Here is a 16,504-nt window from a genome sequence, read left to right on the forward strand (position 1 = left end):
AGAATTGATGGCGGCATTCAAGAGAATCCGGAAGGTCTAACCTTGTCTGTGGTATTCTGAGTAGGATTCAATGATTGAATGACTGTGACGAGCTTCAAACTCCTGAGGGCGGGGCGTTAGTGACAGACGCAAAAGAATCGATGGATTCTATTCCGGCCTGACCGAGAACCGACAGCTGAATTCCGCGTGCTGTGACAGAGCATATGCAATCGTTTTCACTGAGAGGATGGGAGGTAGCCACTGACAACGGTGAAACCCTTGCTTAAGCTTGCCATGGAAAGGAATAAGAAGGATTGGATGAAGACAGTAGGAAAGCAGAGAGACGGAAGGGAAGGCATCTTCATGCGCTTATCTGAAGTTCCTACCAATGAATTACATAAGTATCTCTATCTTTACCTTTTTGTTATTTTCGTTCATCACCATTACTATTTGAGTTTGCCTGACTAAGATTTACAAGATGACCATAGCTTGCTTCAATACTAACAATCTCCGTGGGATCGACCCTTACTCGCGTAAGGTTTATTACTTGGACGACCCAGTGCACTTGCTGGTTAGTTGTGCGAAGTTGTGTAATGCCATGGTATTGAACACCAAGTTTTTGGGGTTCATGACCGGGGATTATGAGAGTTGTGAAAAAGTATTGTTCACAATTTCGCGCACCAACTCCCAACACCAAACTTAGAGTTTGAGTGTGGGGGTTCAACGCCAAACATAGAGTTTAGTTACGGCCTCCCAACACCAAACTTAGAGTTTAATTGTAGGGGCTTTGTTTGACTCTGTACTGAGAGAAGCTTTTCATGCTCCCTCTCCATGGTAGCAGAGGAGTATCCCTGGGCCTTAAACACAAGGTAGTCCCCATTCAATTGAAGGACTAATTCTCCTCTGTTAATCATCAATCACAGCTCCTGTTGTGGCTAGGAATGGTCTTTCAAGGATGATGCATTCATCCTTCTCCTTCCTAGTGTCTAAGATTATGAAATCAGCAGGGATGTAAAGGCCTTTAACCTTTACTAACACGTCCTCTACCAATCCATAAGCTTGTCTTAATGACTTGTATGCCATCTGTAATGAGAATGTGGCAAGTTGTACCTCAATGATCCCCAGCTTCTCCATTACAGAGAGTGGTATAAGATTTATCCCTGACCCCAGGTCACAAAGAGCATTCTCAAAGGTCCTGGTGCCTTTGGTACAGGATATTAAGAATTTACCAGGGTCTTGTTTCTTTTGAGATAGAGTTTGCTGAACCCATGTATCTAGTTTACTAATGAGCAAGGGAGGTTCATCTTCCCAAGTCTCATTACCAAACAACTTGGCATTCAGCTTCATGATAGCTCCTAGATATTGAGCAACTTCCTCTCCAGTTACATCTTCATCCTCTTCAGAGGAAGAATAGTTCTCAGAGCTCATGAATGGCAGAAGGAGGTTGAAAGGAATCTCTATGGTTTTTGTATGAGCCTCAGATTCCTTTAGGTCCTCAATAGGGAACTCCTTCTTGTTTGGGAGACGTCCCATGAGGTCTTCCTCATTGGGATTCACGTCCTCCCCTTCCTCTCTAGGTTCGGCCATGTTGATTATGTCGATGGCCTTGCACTCTCTTTTTGGATTCTCTTCAGTATTGCTTGGGAGAGTACTAGGAGGAGTTTCAGTGATTTTCTTACTCAACTGGCCCACTTGTGCCTCCAAATTTCTGATGGAGGACCTTGTTTCACTCATGAAACTTAAAGTAGACTTAGACAGATCAGAGACTATGTTTGCTAAGCTGGAGGTGCTCTGCTTAGAATTCTCTGTCTGTTGCTGAGAAGATGATGGAGAAGGCTTGCTATTGTTGAACATGTTTCGTCCACCATTATTAAAGCCTTCTTGAGGCTTCTATTGATCCTTCCATGAGAAATATGGATGATTTCTCCATGAGGGATTATAGGTGTTTTCATAGGGTTCACCCATGTAATTCACCTTTGTCATTGCAGGGTTCTCAGGATCATAAGCTTCTCCTTTAGAAGATGCCTCTATAGTACTGTTAGATGCATTTTGCCATCCATTCAGACTTTGAGAGATCATGTTAACTTGCTGAGTCAACATTTTGTTCTGAGCCAATATGGCATTCAGAGCATCAATTTCAAGAACTCCCTTCCTCTGAGGCGTCCCATTACTCACGGAATTCCTCTCAGAAGTGTACATAAATTGATTATTTGCAACCATTTCAATAAGTTCTGAGCTTCTGCAGGCATTTTCTTTAGGTGAATGGATCCACCTGCAGAATGACCCAACGACATCTTAGAGAACTCAGATAGACCATAATAGAATATATCTAACATGGTCCACTCTGAAAACATGTCAGAAGGACACTTGTTGGTCATCTGCTTGTATCTTTCCCAAGCTTCATAGAGGGATTCACCATCTTTTTGCTTGAAGGTCTGAACATCCACTCTAAGCTTGCTCAGCTTTTGAGGAGGAAAGAACTTAGCTAAGAAGGCCGTGACCAGCTTATCCCAAGAGTCCATGCTATCTTTAGGTTGTGAGTCCAACCATGTTCTAGCTCTGTCTCTTACAGCAAAAGGGAAAAGCATGAGCCTGTAGACTTCAGGATCTACTCCATTAGTCTTAACAGTCTCACAGATCTGCAAGAACTCAGTTAAAAACTGGTAGGGATCTTCTGATGGAAGTGCATGAAACTTGTAGTTCTGTTGCATTAGAGCAACCAGTTGAGGTTTCAGCTCAAAATTGTTTGCTCCAATGGCAGGGATTGAGATGCTTCTTCCATCAAATTTGGAAGTAGGTATAGTATAATCACCAAGCATCCTCCTTGCATTATTATTGTTGGGTTCGGCTGCCATATCCTTTTCTTGTTCGAAAATTTAAGTAAGGTTGTCTCTGGCTTGTTGTAATTTAGCTTCTCTTAGTTTCCTCTTCAGAGTCCTTTCAGGTTCAGGATCAGCTTCAACAAGAATGCTTTTTTTCTTGTTCCTGCTCATACAAAAGAGAAGAGAACAGAAAAGGATAATAGGGATTCTCTTTACCACAGTAAAGAGATTCCTTTATGTGAGTAGAAGAAAAGAAGAATAGAAGAAAGAAAATGTAAGAATTCAAACACAAGGGGGAGGATAGGTTCGAATTCTTGAGTAGAGGAGAAGTGTTAGTAGATAAATAAATAAATAGAAGAAGATGAGAGAGAGGAGTTTTCGAAAAATTAATTTTGAAAAAGAGTTAGTGACTTTCGAAAATTAAGAGAAGAAATAAAATTAAAATTAAAATTTGAAACAATTAATTAATTAAAAAGAATTTTGAAAAAGAATAAGAGATTTTTGAAAATTAGAGAGATAAAAGTAGTTAGGTGGTTTTGAAAAAGATAAGAGATAGTCAAACAAATAAAAAGTAAATTGGTTAGTTAAAAAAGATTTGAAAATTAATTATAAGAAGATAAGAAGTTAGAAAAGATATTTGAAATCAAATTTTAGAAAAAGATATAATTTTAAAAGATATGATAAAAAGATATGATTTTTAAGAAAAAGATATTTTGAAAAAGATTTAATTTTTAAAAGTAAAATTGATCACTTGACTAACAAGAAACTAAAAGATATGATTCTAGAATTTAAAGATTGAACATTTCTTAACAAGAAAGTAACAAACTTCAAATTTTTAAATCAATCACATTAATTGTTAGTAAAGTTTCAATTTTGAAATAAAGATAAGAAAAAGATTTTGAAAATAGATTTCAAAAAGATATGATTTTCAAATTTGAAACTTTAACTTGACTTATAAGAAATAGCTAAGTTTTTAAAAATTTTTGACTAAGTCAACTCAAATTTCGAAAATTATGAGCAAAATAAGGAAAATATATTTTTTTGATTTTTGAATTTTTAATGATGAGAGAGAAAAACACAAAAATAACCCAAAACATGAAAATTTTAGATCAAAACCAATGATGCAAGCAAGAATACTATGAATATCAAGATGAACACCAAGAACACTTTGAAGGTCATGATGAACATCAAGAATTTATTTTTGAAAAATGTTTAATGAAAAGAAAACATGCAAGACACCAAACTTAGGAATCTTTCATGTTTAGACACTATGAATGCAAAAATGCACATGAAAAGCATCATACAACACAAAACAAGAAAAATTTATCAAGAACAACTTGAAGATCATGAAGAACACTATGAATGCATGAATTTTTTAAAAATGCAAGAACAAGATGAATATGCAATTGACACCAAACTTAAAATATGACACAAGACTCAAACAAGAATCACAAAATATTTTTGGTTTTTATGATTTCATGATTTTTTTCGAAAAACATATTGGAAAAAGAAAATAAGAAATTCAAGATTTTTAATAAGAATTTCAGGAATCTTTGCAATGTTAGTCTAAAGCTCCGGTCCAGGAATTAGACCTGGCCAATGGCCAGCCAAGCTTTAGCATACAAATCAGACATACAACGGCTGATACTTCATCCAACTTCATATACTGATAAGGGGAAGCCTCAATCTAATTGAGTTAAACATGGCTTTACAGCCAACCAAGCTTCAACATGCTTCATGAAACACTAGAATTCATTCTTAAAAATTTTGAATAATTTTCGAAAATAGGTGAGAAATTTTTTGAAATATTTTTGAAAAATTTTTGAAAATAAAACAAAGAGAAAATTACCTAATCTGAGCAACAAGATGAACCGTCAGTTGTCTATACTGAACAATCCCCGGCAACGGCGCCAAAAACTTTATGCATGAAATTGTGATCTCTAACAATGGTATTCAACTTGGTATGCGCATCTACTAACTCAGCACTTTCTTCGTAACTTCGCATCACTAACCAGCAAGTGTACTGGGTCGTCCAAGTAATTAACCTTACGTGAGTAAGGGTCGATCCTTCAGAGATTGTTGGTATGAAGCAAGCTATGGTCATCTTGTAAATCTCATTTAGGCAGATTCGAATGGTTTATAGTAGTTTTCGAAAATAATAATAAACAAAGCATAAAATAAAGATAGAGATACTTATGTAATTCAGTGGTAGAAATTTCAGATAAGTGTATGGAGGTGCTTTGTCCCTGTTGGATCTCTGCAACATACTACTTTCTTATTTTCAATCCTTCATACTCCTTTCCATGGCAAGCTATATGTATGGCATCACCGTTGTCAATGGCTACATCCCATCCTCTCAGTAAAAATGGTCCAAATGCTCTGTCACAGCACGGCTAATCATCTGTCGGTTCTCGATCATGTCGGAATAGAATCCGTTGATTCTTTTGCGTTTATCATCATGCCCAACAATTGCGAGTTTGAAGCTCGTCACAGCCATTCAATCCCTGAATCCTACTCGGAATACCATAGACAAAGTTTAGACTTTCTAGATCCTCATGAATACTGCCATCAATTCTAGCTTATACCACGAAGATTCTAATTAAGAAATCCAAGAGATATGCGCTCGGTCTAAGGTAGAATAGAAGTGGTTGTCAGTCACGTGTTCATAGGTGAGAATGATGATGAGTGTCACGGATCATCACATTCATCATGTTGAAGTGCAACGAATATCTTAGAACAGGAATAAACTAATTGAATAGAAAATAGTAGTAGTTGCATTGAAACTCGAGGTACAGCAGAGCTCCACACCCTTGATCTATGGTGTGTAGAAACTCCACCGTTGAAAATACATAAGTGATAGTGGTCCTGGCATGGCCAAATGGCCAGCCCCCATAAACGTGATCAAAGGATCATAAGGTAATCCAAAAATAATCCCAAGATATCTAATACAATAGTAAAATGTCTTATTTATACTAGACTAGCTACTAGGGTTTACAGAAATAAGTAATTGATGCAGAAATCCACTTCTGGGGCCCACTTGGTGTGTGCTTGGGCTGAGCTTGAACTTTACACGTGCAGAGGCTTCTCTTGGAGTTGAACGCCAAGTTGTAACGTGTTTTTGGCGTTCAACTCTGGTTCGTGACGTGTTTCTGGCGTTTGACTCCAGAATGCAACATGGAACTGGCATTGTGTGCCAGTTTGCGTTATCTAATCTCAAATAAAGTATGGACTATTATATATTGCTGGAAAGCTCTGGATGTCTACTTTCCAACGCCGTTAAGAGCGAGCCATTTGGAGTTCTGTATCTCCAGAAAATCTATTTCGAGTGCAGGGAGGTCAGAATCCAACAGCATCAGCAGTCCTTTGTCAACCTCCTATCAGATTTTTGCTCAGGTCCCTTATTTTCAGCCAGAAAATACCTGAAATCACAGAAAAACACACAAACTCATAGTAAAGTCCAGAAATGTGAATTTAGCATAAAAACTAATGAAAACATCTCTAAAAGTAACTAGATCCTACTAAAAATTACCTAAAAACAATGCCAAAAAGCGTATAAATTATCCGCTCATCAATCTCCTAACCGGACGCTCCAATCCTTCCTTTGAGGATTGACTACTTTCTCCAAGATTCTTTTAATCTCCCGGTTGGACACTTCCGCTTATCCGTTTGTTTGCGGATGATAAGCGGTGGTAACCTTATGCACCACTCCATAGTGCTTGAGCAGTGCCTCTACCTTCCTGTTACAAAAGTGGGATCCTTGGTCACTCACAATTGCTCGTGGCAACCCATAGCGGCATACAATGTTATTCCTAATGAAAGAAATGACGGTATTGGCGTCGTCAAGGCATGTAGGTATGGTTTCTACCCACTTTGATACGTAGTCAACCGCTAACAATATATATAGATACCCACTTGAGTTAGGAAACAGTCCCATAAAGTCAATGCCCCACACATCAAATATCTCACAAAATAACATAGGTTGTTGAGGCATTTCATCCCTTTGGGATGTGTTTCCCGACTTTTGACATTGATGGCAAGACACACATAATCGGTTAGCATCCTTGAATAAAGTTGGCCACCAGAATCCACAATCCAACACCTTTTTTGCGGTCCTTTGTGGGCCAAAGTGGCCACCCCATTCGGACGAATGGCAGGCTTCAAGAATGGGTTGGATTTCGGACTCCGAGACACATCTTCGAATTACTTGGTCTACTCCCCTCTTCCACAAGTGAGGGTCATCCCAAATGTAATATTTGGAATCACTCCTCAACTTATCCCTTTGGTGTTTAGAAAAGTTGGAGGAAAAGAGTTTCGCAACCAAGTAGTTCGCCATTGGGGCAAACCAAGGAAAGCTATCCGACACAGCATGCAAACTATCCTATGGGAATGAGTCATTGATCGAGAATGGATCAGATTTTAAATTCTCAAGGCGGCTTAAATGATCTGCAACCAAGTTTTGAGATCCACTCCGATCCCTAATCTCAATGTTGAATTCTTCCAAAAGTAAGATACAACGTATGAGTCTAGGTTTTGACTCATTCTTTGACAATAAGTATTTCAGAGCTGCATGATCCGTATATACCACTATTTTTTATCCTAGCAAATAAGATCTGAATTTATCTAAAGCATCAACAATAGCTAGGAGTTCTTTTTAGGTAGTGGTATAGTTGGATTGTGCTGCATCAATTATTTTAGAAGAGTATACAATGACATAAGGGAGTTTACCATCACGCTGTGCAAGCACGGCACCTATAGCTTGGTTTGATGCATCGCACATTATCTCAAATGGCAACGTCCAGTTGGGGCCTCGCACAATCGGTGCTATGGTAAGAGATCTCTTTAACTCTTCAAAAGCTTTCACACATTCACCATCAAACTCAAAATCCACATCTATTTGGAGTAGGCGCGACAATGGCAAAGCAATCTTGCTGAAATCCTTGATAAAGCGCCTATAGAATCCTGCATGTCCTAAAAATGAGAGGGGTGAGATAAAGTGGTGATAACATCGACCTTGGCCGGGTCTACAGAAATTCTTTCATGAGATACTACATGTCCTAACACTATACATTGTCTCACCATAAAATGACATTTTTCAAAATTCAAGACAAGGTTGGTGTCAACGCATCTAGCTAGCATCTTGGACAAGTTCTCCAAGCAACAATAAAAAGAAGTTTCATAAACACTGAAGTCATCCATAAAGACTTCCAGACAATTTTCCATTAGATCAGAAAAGACGCTGGTCATGCACCGCTGAAAAGTAGCGGGTGCATTACATAGTCCAAATGGCATCCTTTTGTAGGCAAAGGTGCCAAAAGGGCAAGTAAATGTGGTCTTTTCCTGATCCTCAGGAGAAATGTGAATCTGAAAGTAACCAGTGAATCCATCAAAAAAATAATAATGGGATTTACCTGCCAAACGGTCCAGCATCTGATCGATAAAGGGCAAAGGGTAGTGGTCCTTTCTTGTAGCGGCATTCAACCTTCTATAGTCCATGCACACTCGCCATGCATTTCGTACTCTCTTGTTGACCACTTCACCATCATCCTTTTTTACCGCAGTGATGCATGATTTTTTTGGAACAACCTGGACCGGGCTTACCCATTCACTATCAGAAATTGGGTATATGACACCCGCATAAGTAGCCTAGTGACCTCTTTCTTTATCACATCGAGGATGGTTGGGTTGAGCCTCCTTTGCGGTTGTCTAACTGACCTAGCTCATTCTTGGAGAACTATGTGATGCATGCAATTGCGAGGGTCAATCCCCACAATATCGGCTAGGTGATGCATTTGCATCTTTGCTATATTAGCTTGTTAGTTTAGTTAGTTTTAGCTTAATTTCATTCACTTTCTTTGAAATAAACAAGCAATTTTGTGGGTTTTCTCTCCATGCATTCATGAACCAAGAATTAAGTGAAATTTGGCATAATCTATGCAAATGATTCAAGGAGTTTATAAACAAGTTAATGTGAATAATTCCCTTGAAATTCATTGCATAAGATGGCAAGACTTTGAGGAAGATTCTTTGGTTTATGTTAGGTGATGAAGCAAGAAAACAATGGAGTAAGAATTGGAGCAAGAAGGCTTGAAGATGCATCAATCTTGGCAAGGGAACAGAGGAAGCACATTGCCAACTCTGGAGTGCACCTTGGAAACTTGAGAACCAAGTTGGCAATGCCAATGTGTGCAGCAATAAAGCAAGAAAATCCTGGAGCAAGGAGGCAGAGTGCACGTTGGCAACTTGAGAACCAAGTTGGCAACGCCAGGAAGGTACCCCTGAAGAGGCTCGAGCACGTTGTTGGCTAAGTGTTTGACAATAACTCTAGCAACAACGCCCAGTAATGCAAGGCTAGGGGAGTTCTTTGGCGTTGGAGCTGGAGTGTTTGGCAACAACTTCACCAACAACTCCAGCAAAGTTGGCAGCCTGACCATACCTTATTCAAGGATGCATAACTTGAACCACATAGATCCAATTTACATGCTCGTAGTTGTGTTGGAAAGCTGACATCAAGAGCTTTCCAAAAATATATAATAGTTCATAATGTAGCATGAAATGGAAGCTCAAATCAGAGCCATCTTTAAGCCCAAAAACAAGGAAATGAGGTTGAAAGTTAAGGAGGAATGAATGAACCAAAAAGAAGGGCTTGAACACGTTGCCAAGGAAATGATGAACTGGCGTGTTCCTTGGCAACTCCAACAACAACGCCCATGCAAAAACTAGGCTAGGGGAGTCTGGCATTGTTGCTGGCGTGTTTGGCAATAACTTCAGCAACAACACCGGCAAAAGAATTTGGCAGCTTAACCTACTCTCTTAAATGGAGCATAAGTTGAGCTACAGAGATCCAATTGAGATGATCTCAAGTGCATTAGAAAGAAGATATCCTAAGCTTTCCAAGGATATATAATAGTCCATATTGAAGCAAAGGAATGAAGCTCAAAGTTCAGGCAACATTAGGCATGAAAAGAGAAGCTAAGAAGGAAGAATGGGCCGAATGGTTGGGAACAACTTGGACAACAACTTGGGCAACAACTTGGGCAACTTGGGCAACTTGGGCAACAACGCACAAGCACCAAGCTCCTAGCCCAGGAAATTCAATAGCATGTTGCCAACGTGCTGTGAACTGGCGTGTTTTCCAGTAACTCCCATTGGGCCAGAATTGATGAAAAATTGCTCTGCTCTCTTTGCTCTCCTCAAAGGGGAATACTTCCTCCATTGGACCAAGAATTCAACAAGGGAAAAGCCCACATTGCTAACCCAATTGAAGATCTCCAAATGAGTTTTAGGAGTAGTATAAATAGAGTAGAGTTTTGTACTTGAAAAAAACTTTTCTCAGAGACTTTTTGCACTTTTTACTTTTAAAGACTTTTAGACACCTTTAGATACTTTTACACTTACATCATTTTTAGTTACTTCTTGGAAGCAATTTGGAATTTCAGTTTTAAGAACTTCATTCTTTATTTCTTCACTATTCAATTTTTAAATGCTTACTTTTATACTTGTTGTTGAATTGAGAGCTATGATTCACTAAACCCCATTTTCACTAGGGGGAGGAGCTCTGTTTATTTTAAATGAGTTGACAACTATTCTTTTCCTTCTCAATTCAAGTGGTTCATCCAAGAGGAGACTCTTTTTGTTCAAAGATTCAATCACATTTGAGAGAAGGATTGAATCTATATGAATTGTGTGGTGAACTTGAGAAAGGAGCCATATAACTCAGTTTAGACTTCATCCTTTCATGATTTCTTTGATCAATACACCCAATCGCTTTCTTGTACTTTCTGAGAACATCTAGGAGCTTATCTTCTTCCTCACTAGAGAGCTCACTAGCGATGATGACCGGAAACTTTTGGTTGTCCTCTAAGAAAGCATACTTCAAATAAGATGGGAGAGGCTTCAATTCACTATTTGCCTCAAGCTAAGGTTCTTTTTCGTCAAGCTCATGGACTTCATTCTCAACAACTTTCTCATGTTCACCCTTTTCATCATCCATATCTTCAATAGCATGGTAGCACAACTTGTTATGGTCTTCTTCTTACACTTCCGCTACCACTTCATCAATTACATCACTCGGAGAACGAAATGCTTTTCGGGAGGATGTTTCATGGCTTCTTCTAAATTGAACTTGATAGTCTTATCCCCAACCTCAAAGGAATATGTACTGGTGAAGGCATCTAACTTGAATTTAGAGGTTTTAAGGAAAGGCCTACCAAGTAGAATGGAGGATGAGCTTCTATTTTCTGTTAGAGGCATTTCAAGGATGTAAAAGTCAATCGAAAAGATCAAATCCTTGATTCCCACAAGTACATCTTTGGCTATTCCTGTTACCGTGATCACACTTTTATGGGCCAAGACAAACCTCACTGCCGACCTCTTTAATGGAGCCAAATTCAACCGCACAAAGGTAGAAAGCGGCAAGATGCTTACACAAGCTCCAAGATCACACATACAATCATGAAAAGTATGTCCACCAATACAGCAAGACACCAAACAAGGCCCAGGGTCACCATATTTCTTTGGTATAGGTTCCATCAAGGAAGAAATTGAACTTCCCAAGGATAATGTCTCCAATTCCCCTATCCTATCCTTGTGTGTACACAAGTCTTTCAAGAATTTTGTATACTTTGGAATTTGTTGGATAGCATCAAGAAGTGGTATGGTTACCTCAACCTTCTTGAACACTTGAAGCATGTTCATATCAAATTCCAGCGTCTTCTTTGCTTTCTTCACCATGGAAGGGAATGGAATAGGGATGGACTCATCCACTAGAGCTTTCCTCTTGGGTTCCTTGAGGTTTACTCTTTCATCCTCATGCCTCTTGCCTACCTCCTCTTCTTCATGTGGAGCTTCAACAATTACTTCTTCCTCATGAATGTCCTCCAAGATCCTTGGAGGTATCTCCTCCAATGTAGTTCTTGACCATAGGGTGATGGCATTGAGACTGCCCTTTGGGTTTGGTTGGGGTTGGGATGGAAGGTTGGAAGAACTTGAGGGTTGGTTGGTATTGTTAGAGGGGGATATGGACATCTTTGAAATCATGTCGGCAAGATTGGCCAATTGAGCATTCATAGCCTCGAATTGAGCCTTATAGCCCTCATCCCATTTCTCCACAGCGGCTTTAAGCTCTTCAATTTGTTTGGTGGAAGGTGGAGAGGTGTGGTTGGATTGTTGTCTATAGTGTGGTGCTTGGTACTTAGTGTAGTTGTTTTGGTTTTAGTTGTGATGGTTTTGGTTGGCTTGGTAATTGTTGTTGTGATGAGAAGGGGAGTTGTTCCATCTTTGGATTTGATTATTCCTTGTGCATTATCTCTCAACCCTTGGTGTTGATTACTACCATGAGGGTAGTAGTTTTGGCTTTGAGAAGGGTAGGGTGGATGATTGTTGTAATTCACATTGGCCACTACAAGAGCATGCTCTTCTTGAATTTGATGGCATTGATCGGTGTAATGTGTGGTGCTAGAGCACAAACCACAAATTCTAGGAGGGCCTTCAAGTTGGGCCACTGGAGGTGGGGCTTGGACGGCTTAGATGGAGTAGAACTCCTTTTGATCCTTTCGTATTTGGGTGAGAATGGTGGTCATTTCCCCAAGTGCTTTGGTTAGGCTTGCTTCGGAGGGGACGATTCTACCACACCCTTGAGAGGATTACTTCTCACTCTTGTATGTTGCGTAGCTTCAGCAACATCCTCTATCAAACTCCAAGTTTCTCCCTCCGTCTTGTTTTTCGAAAGGGAACCACCGCTAGAAGCGGTGAGCAATCTTCTATCTTCTACACAAAGACCTCCGGTGAAGTACCTAATGAGCAAGTGAGTATTCATTCCATGGTGTGGACAAGACTCTAGTAGCCTCTTGAATCGAGACCAATATTCATACAAGCTCTCTTAATCTCTTTGCATTATACCCGAAATCTCCTTCCGGATGTAGTCGGTCTTCTCTGGTGGAAAGAATTTATTTAAGAACTTTCTTCTCAAGAAATCCCAATTGGTAGCAATCTCATCCGGTAGCAAATAAAACCATGTCTTTGCTTGAGTTTCAAGGGAGAAGGGGAAAGCAAAGACCATGTTAGCCACCACATCGACTCCATGCCTTCGAGTAGTAGAACAAGCAACTTGAAAATCCTTTAGATGTCGGATGGGGTCTTGACTCGGCAGCCCATGATACTTAGGTAGTAGATTTATCAAGCTACTCTTCAATTCAAAGTTTGGATCAAGGTTGGGATATCTTGCTTACAATGATTGAAGCACAATATCCTGAGCTCCTTGCTCATGTAAAGTGATCCGGCGTGGCTCCGCCATGTGTAGTTCACCTGTAGGATGCAAAGATGTTTTAGTAGTGCCAACAGAAGAATAGGAAGTATCGGACTCCAAGTCGCTCTCGGTACCGTCTAATGCTTCGGTATGTTCCTCAAAAGAGACCGAAGTATTAGCCGTATAGTCCAACCGCCGTCTAGCTTGCCGAGTGTGTAACAAAGTTCTTTCAATCTCGGGATCAAAATTAGTTAAGCTAGAATTCGGTTGGGACCGAGTCATCACACTTGAGAGTCATAGCACAAAAATAAAAGAAGCTAAACTATAACTAGGTATTGAAAACAAACAAGCTATCTACAATATTCACATATTCACATAACCAATATTAAGGCATATGTTGCAACCATTCCCCGGCAACGGTGCCAAAAATTTGATGGACGCACGGGAACCGTGTCGGAAGAGATTTTCTAAATGAAATTGCGTTGCAAGTATAGCTCCCCCAACAACGATCCTCGCGAATCAAATTTAGAATAGAATTGGTTGTCACAAGTTCAACCCCAATAAAATAACCGAAGTATTCAAACCTCGGGTCGTCTCACGAAGAATGGGTAAACATGTGATTTAACATTGATTAGAAGTCCGGGGTTGTGATTCATTAACAAGAAAGTAAATTGAGAATCTTAGCAATTAAGCAATCTAAAGTGAAAGGAACTAATTCAAACAACAAGCAAGGTGTAAATAATTTCAAAATAAGGAACCAACATTCAATCTAACTTTACTTTTAACTAAACAATAACTACAACTAAGCAAGATAATTGAGAAATTGATTTTCAAATATGAATAATAAAAGCAACTCTTGGTTAGGCATGGGAATTGGGGTCACTATCTTTGTCTAATAACCATATCTTGACAATTATGAGGAGCCAAACTCATTAAGTCTACTTCTACACTTGAAGTACGTCAAATGGTTTGGTCAATATCAACCCATAAGGCCTAACCTCACTACTAATTAACCTAGTAGTAGGCTAGTGTTAATGGATATCAAATTGACCACTAAGGACTCTCAAATCATCAAATCCATTAGACCTAACGACTCAAGTTTACCCAATTCCTTTAGCCTAAGCCAAGAGTAAAAAGGACTACTCCATAGTCAAGGTAAACAATTCATCAAACACTTGGTAAGCATTAATAAAAGATATGTTCAAATTGCAATTGAATTGAAATCAACAAATACCCACTAACAATTATCAACTTATAAGAGCTTAAACAACACAATGAAGCATAAAAATCATCAATGTAACATCAACAAGTCAAGATTCACAATATTCATGAAATGGTATAAAGTGACAATTGAAAAAATCCATAAATTAACACAAGATCTAAGTGGAAATATACTAAGAAATTCAAATTAAGCAATCAAAGATAGTAATTAACAAAACCCAATTCAGATTCAATAAGGAAAGATCAAATTAAAGCTAGATCTAGAGAAGAACAAGGGTTTCTTCCTCTAGAAGAACAAAAAGCCTCAAAACTAGAAAAATTGTGTCTTAGTGTAAAATGATTGATCCCCCATTTCTCCATAGCATCCTTGGGTCTTTTCCATGCAGAAACAGCCTGAAATTGGGCCTGTTGAGCCTCAGAAATCACCAGGCATGATTTCTTTTAATGAGGTCACGTGCAGCTTCCTGCGCGTGCGCCCGCGCCGATTGCTTTTGTGATCCATGCGTGCGTGCCAGCTGCGCGTTCACGTCAGTGAAAATTCTCTGGCCTGCGCGGATGCATCCATCCTTGCGCGTCGCTTCCAGCTGTCCTCATCCACGCGTGCGCGTGATGTGCATGTGCGTGCCGATGCTGCAGTTCCCAAAATCCAAATCTTCATGTTCCTTCCTCTGGTGCATGCTTTCCTTCTCTCTTCTAGGCCATTCTTACCCTACTAATTATGAAATCACTCAACAAATACGTCACGGCATCAAATGGCAATAAAGAGAATCAAAATATAGCAATTCGAAGGCAAAATAAGCATGTTTTCCACAATGGAACAACATTGGGAAGTGAACTCAAAACCATGCATTTCTTGTGAATAAGTGTGAGAAATATTGATAAAACCCCCAAATAAGCACAAGATAAACCACAAAATCGAGGTTTATCAAGAAGCATCTCTATTCCTACTATTGGAGCAAACAACTTTGAGCTTAAGCCTCAATTAGTTTCTCTGATGCAACAGAATTGCAAGTTTCATGGACTTCCATTGGAAGATCCTCATCAGTTCTTGGCTGAATTTTTGCAAATCTGTGACACTGTTAAGATCAATGGAGTTGATCTTGAGGTCTACAGACTCATGCTTTTCCCTTTTGCTGTAAAAGACAGAGCTAGTATATGGATGAACTCACATCCTAGAGACAGTCTGAACTCTTGGAAAAAGATGGTCAATGCCTTCTTAGCTAAATTCTTTCCACCTCAAAAGATGAGTAAGCTTAGAGTAGAAGTTTAAACCTTCAAACAAAAGGAAGGTGAATCCCTCTACGAAGCTTGGGAAAGATACAAGCAATTGATTAGAAGGTGTCCTTCTGATATGATTTTAGAATGGAGCATCATAGGTATCTTCTATGATGGTCTGTCTGAGTTATCCAAGATGTCATTGGACCATTCTGCAGGTGGATCTATTCATCTAAAAAAAACGCCTGCAGAAGCCCATGAACTCATTGAAATGGTTGCAAATAACCAGTTCATTTACACTTCTGAAAGAAATTTTGTGAACAATGGGACAACTCAAAAGAAAGGAGTTCTTGAGATTGATACTCTGAATGCCTTGATGTGTGGAAAATGATCCAACACAAAACTCACCGGCAAGTGTACCGGGTCGCATCAAGTAATAATAACTCACATGAGTGAGGTCGATCCCACAGGGATTGAAGGATTGAGCAATTTTAGTTTAGTGGGTGATTTAGTCAAGCGAATCAAGTTTTGGTTGAGTGATTTGTGTTTAACAAGAAGTAAATGACAGTAAATGTAAAGGGGGAAGGGAAAAGTGCAGTAAATTGAAAAACAGAATTGTAAATTTGCAGAATCTTAAAGAGCAAGAAAGTAAATGACTGAAACTTAAAGTGCAAGAAACTTAAATTACAGTAACTTAAATGGCAAGAAAGATAAATGGCTTGAATATAAAAGGGAATTGAGGAATGGGATTGCAAGATCTAAACAAAGAAGAAGTAAATTGCAGCAATTGATTGAGCAGAATTTAAATCAGAAGCAAATAACATTCAAAAAGAAAGAAAGTAAAATGCAGCAAAGGTTCACAGAAGAACCAAGAGTGAATTATGATCTCAGGATCCCAAGGGCTTAGGTAGCAGAGCCTAAAACCCAATTTCCTTCCCAGATCTGAATTAACTAAGCAATTGACAGAAAATTAAAGAAGAAGTAATAGAAGAACAGAATTGGAATTGAATTATGCAGAAAACAA

General features: G+C 39.1%; 1 protein-coding gene and 2 non-coding genes across 3 annotated transcripts; 1 reads left to right on the plus strand and 2 right to left on the minus strand.

The window, feature by feature from the left end:
- The first annotated feature begins 2,331 nt into the window (after positions 1–2,331).
- On the plus strand, positions 2,332–2,435 carry LOC127740431 (small nucleolar RNA R71). Its single transcript, XR_008001107.1, has one exon. It is a non-coding gene; the product is annotated as a small nucleolar RNA R71 (small nucleolar RNA).
- An 8,424-nt stretch (positions 2,436–10,859) lies between these two features.
- Positions 10,860–11,867, minus strand: LOC107493792 (uncharacterized). Its single transcript, XM_016114842.1, has one exon. It carries the CDS (start codon positions 11,865–11,867, stop codon positions 10,860–10,862), a length of 1,008 nt encoding a protein of 335 aa, XP_015970328.1.
- A 3,647-nt stretch (positions 11,868–15,514) lies between these two features.
- Positions 15,515–15,622, minus strand: LOC127739801 (small nucleolar RNA R71). Its single transcript, XR_008000543.1, has one exon. It is a non-coding gene; the product is annotated as a small nucleolar RNA R71 (small nucleolar RNA).
- Between the last annotated feature and the right edge of the window lie 882 nt (positions 15,623–16,504).

This window comes from Arachis duranensis, chromosome 6, assembly GCF_000817695.3.
Source record: "Arachis duranensis cultivar V14167 chromosome 6, aradu.V14167.gnm2.J7QH, whole genome shotgun sequence".
NCBI classification, from domain to species: domain Eukaryota; kingdom Viridiplantae; phylum Streptophyta; class Magnoliopsida; order Fabales; family Fabaceae; genus Arachis; species Arachis duranensis.

Bases quoted from the DNA above. Each gene is read 5' to 3' on its own strand.
- LOC107493792 (XM_016114842.1), bottom strand. From the start codon at position 11,867: ATGAATGCTCAATTGGCCAATCTTGCCGACATGATTTCAAAGATGTCC.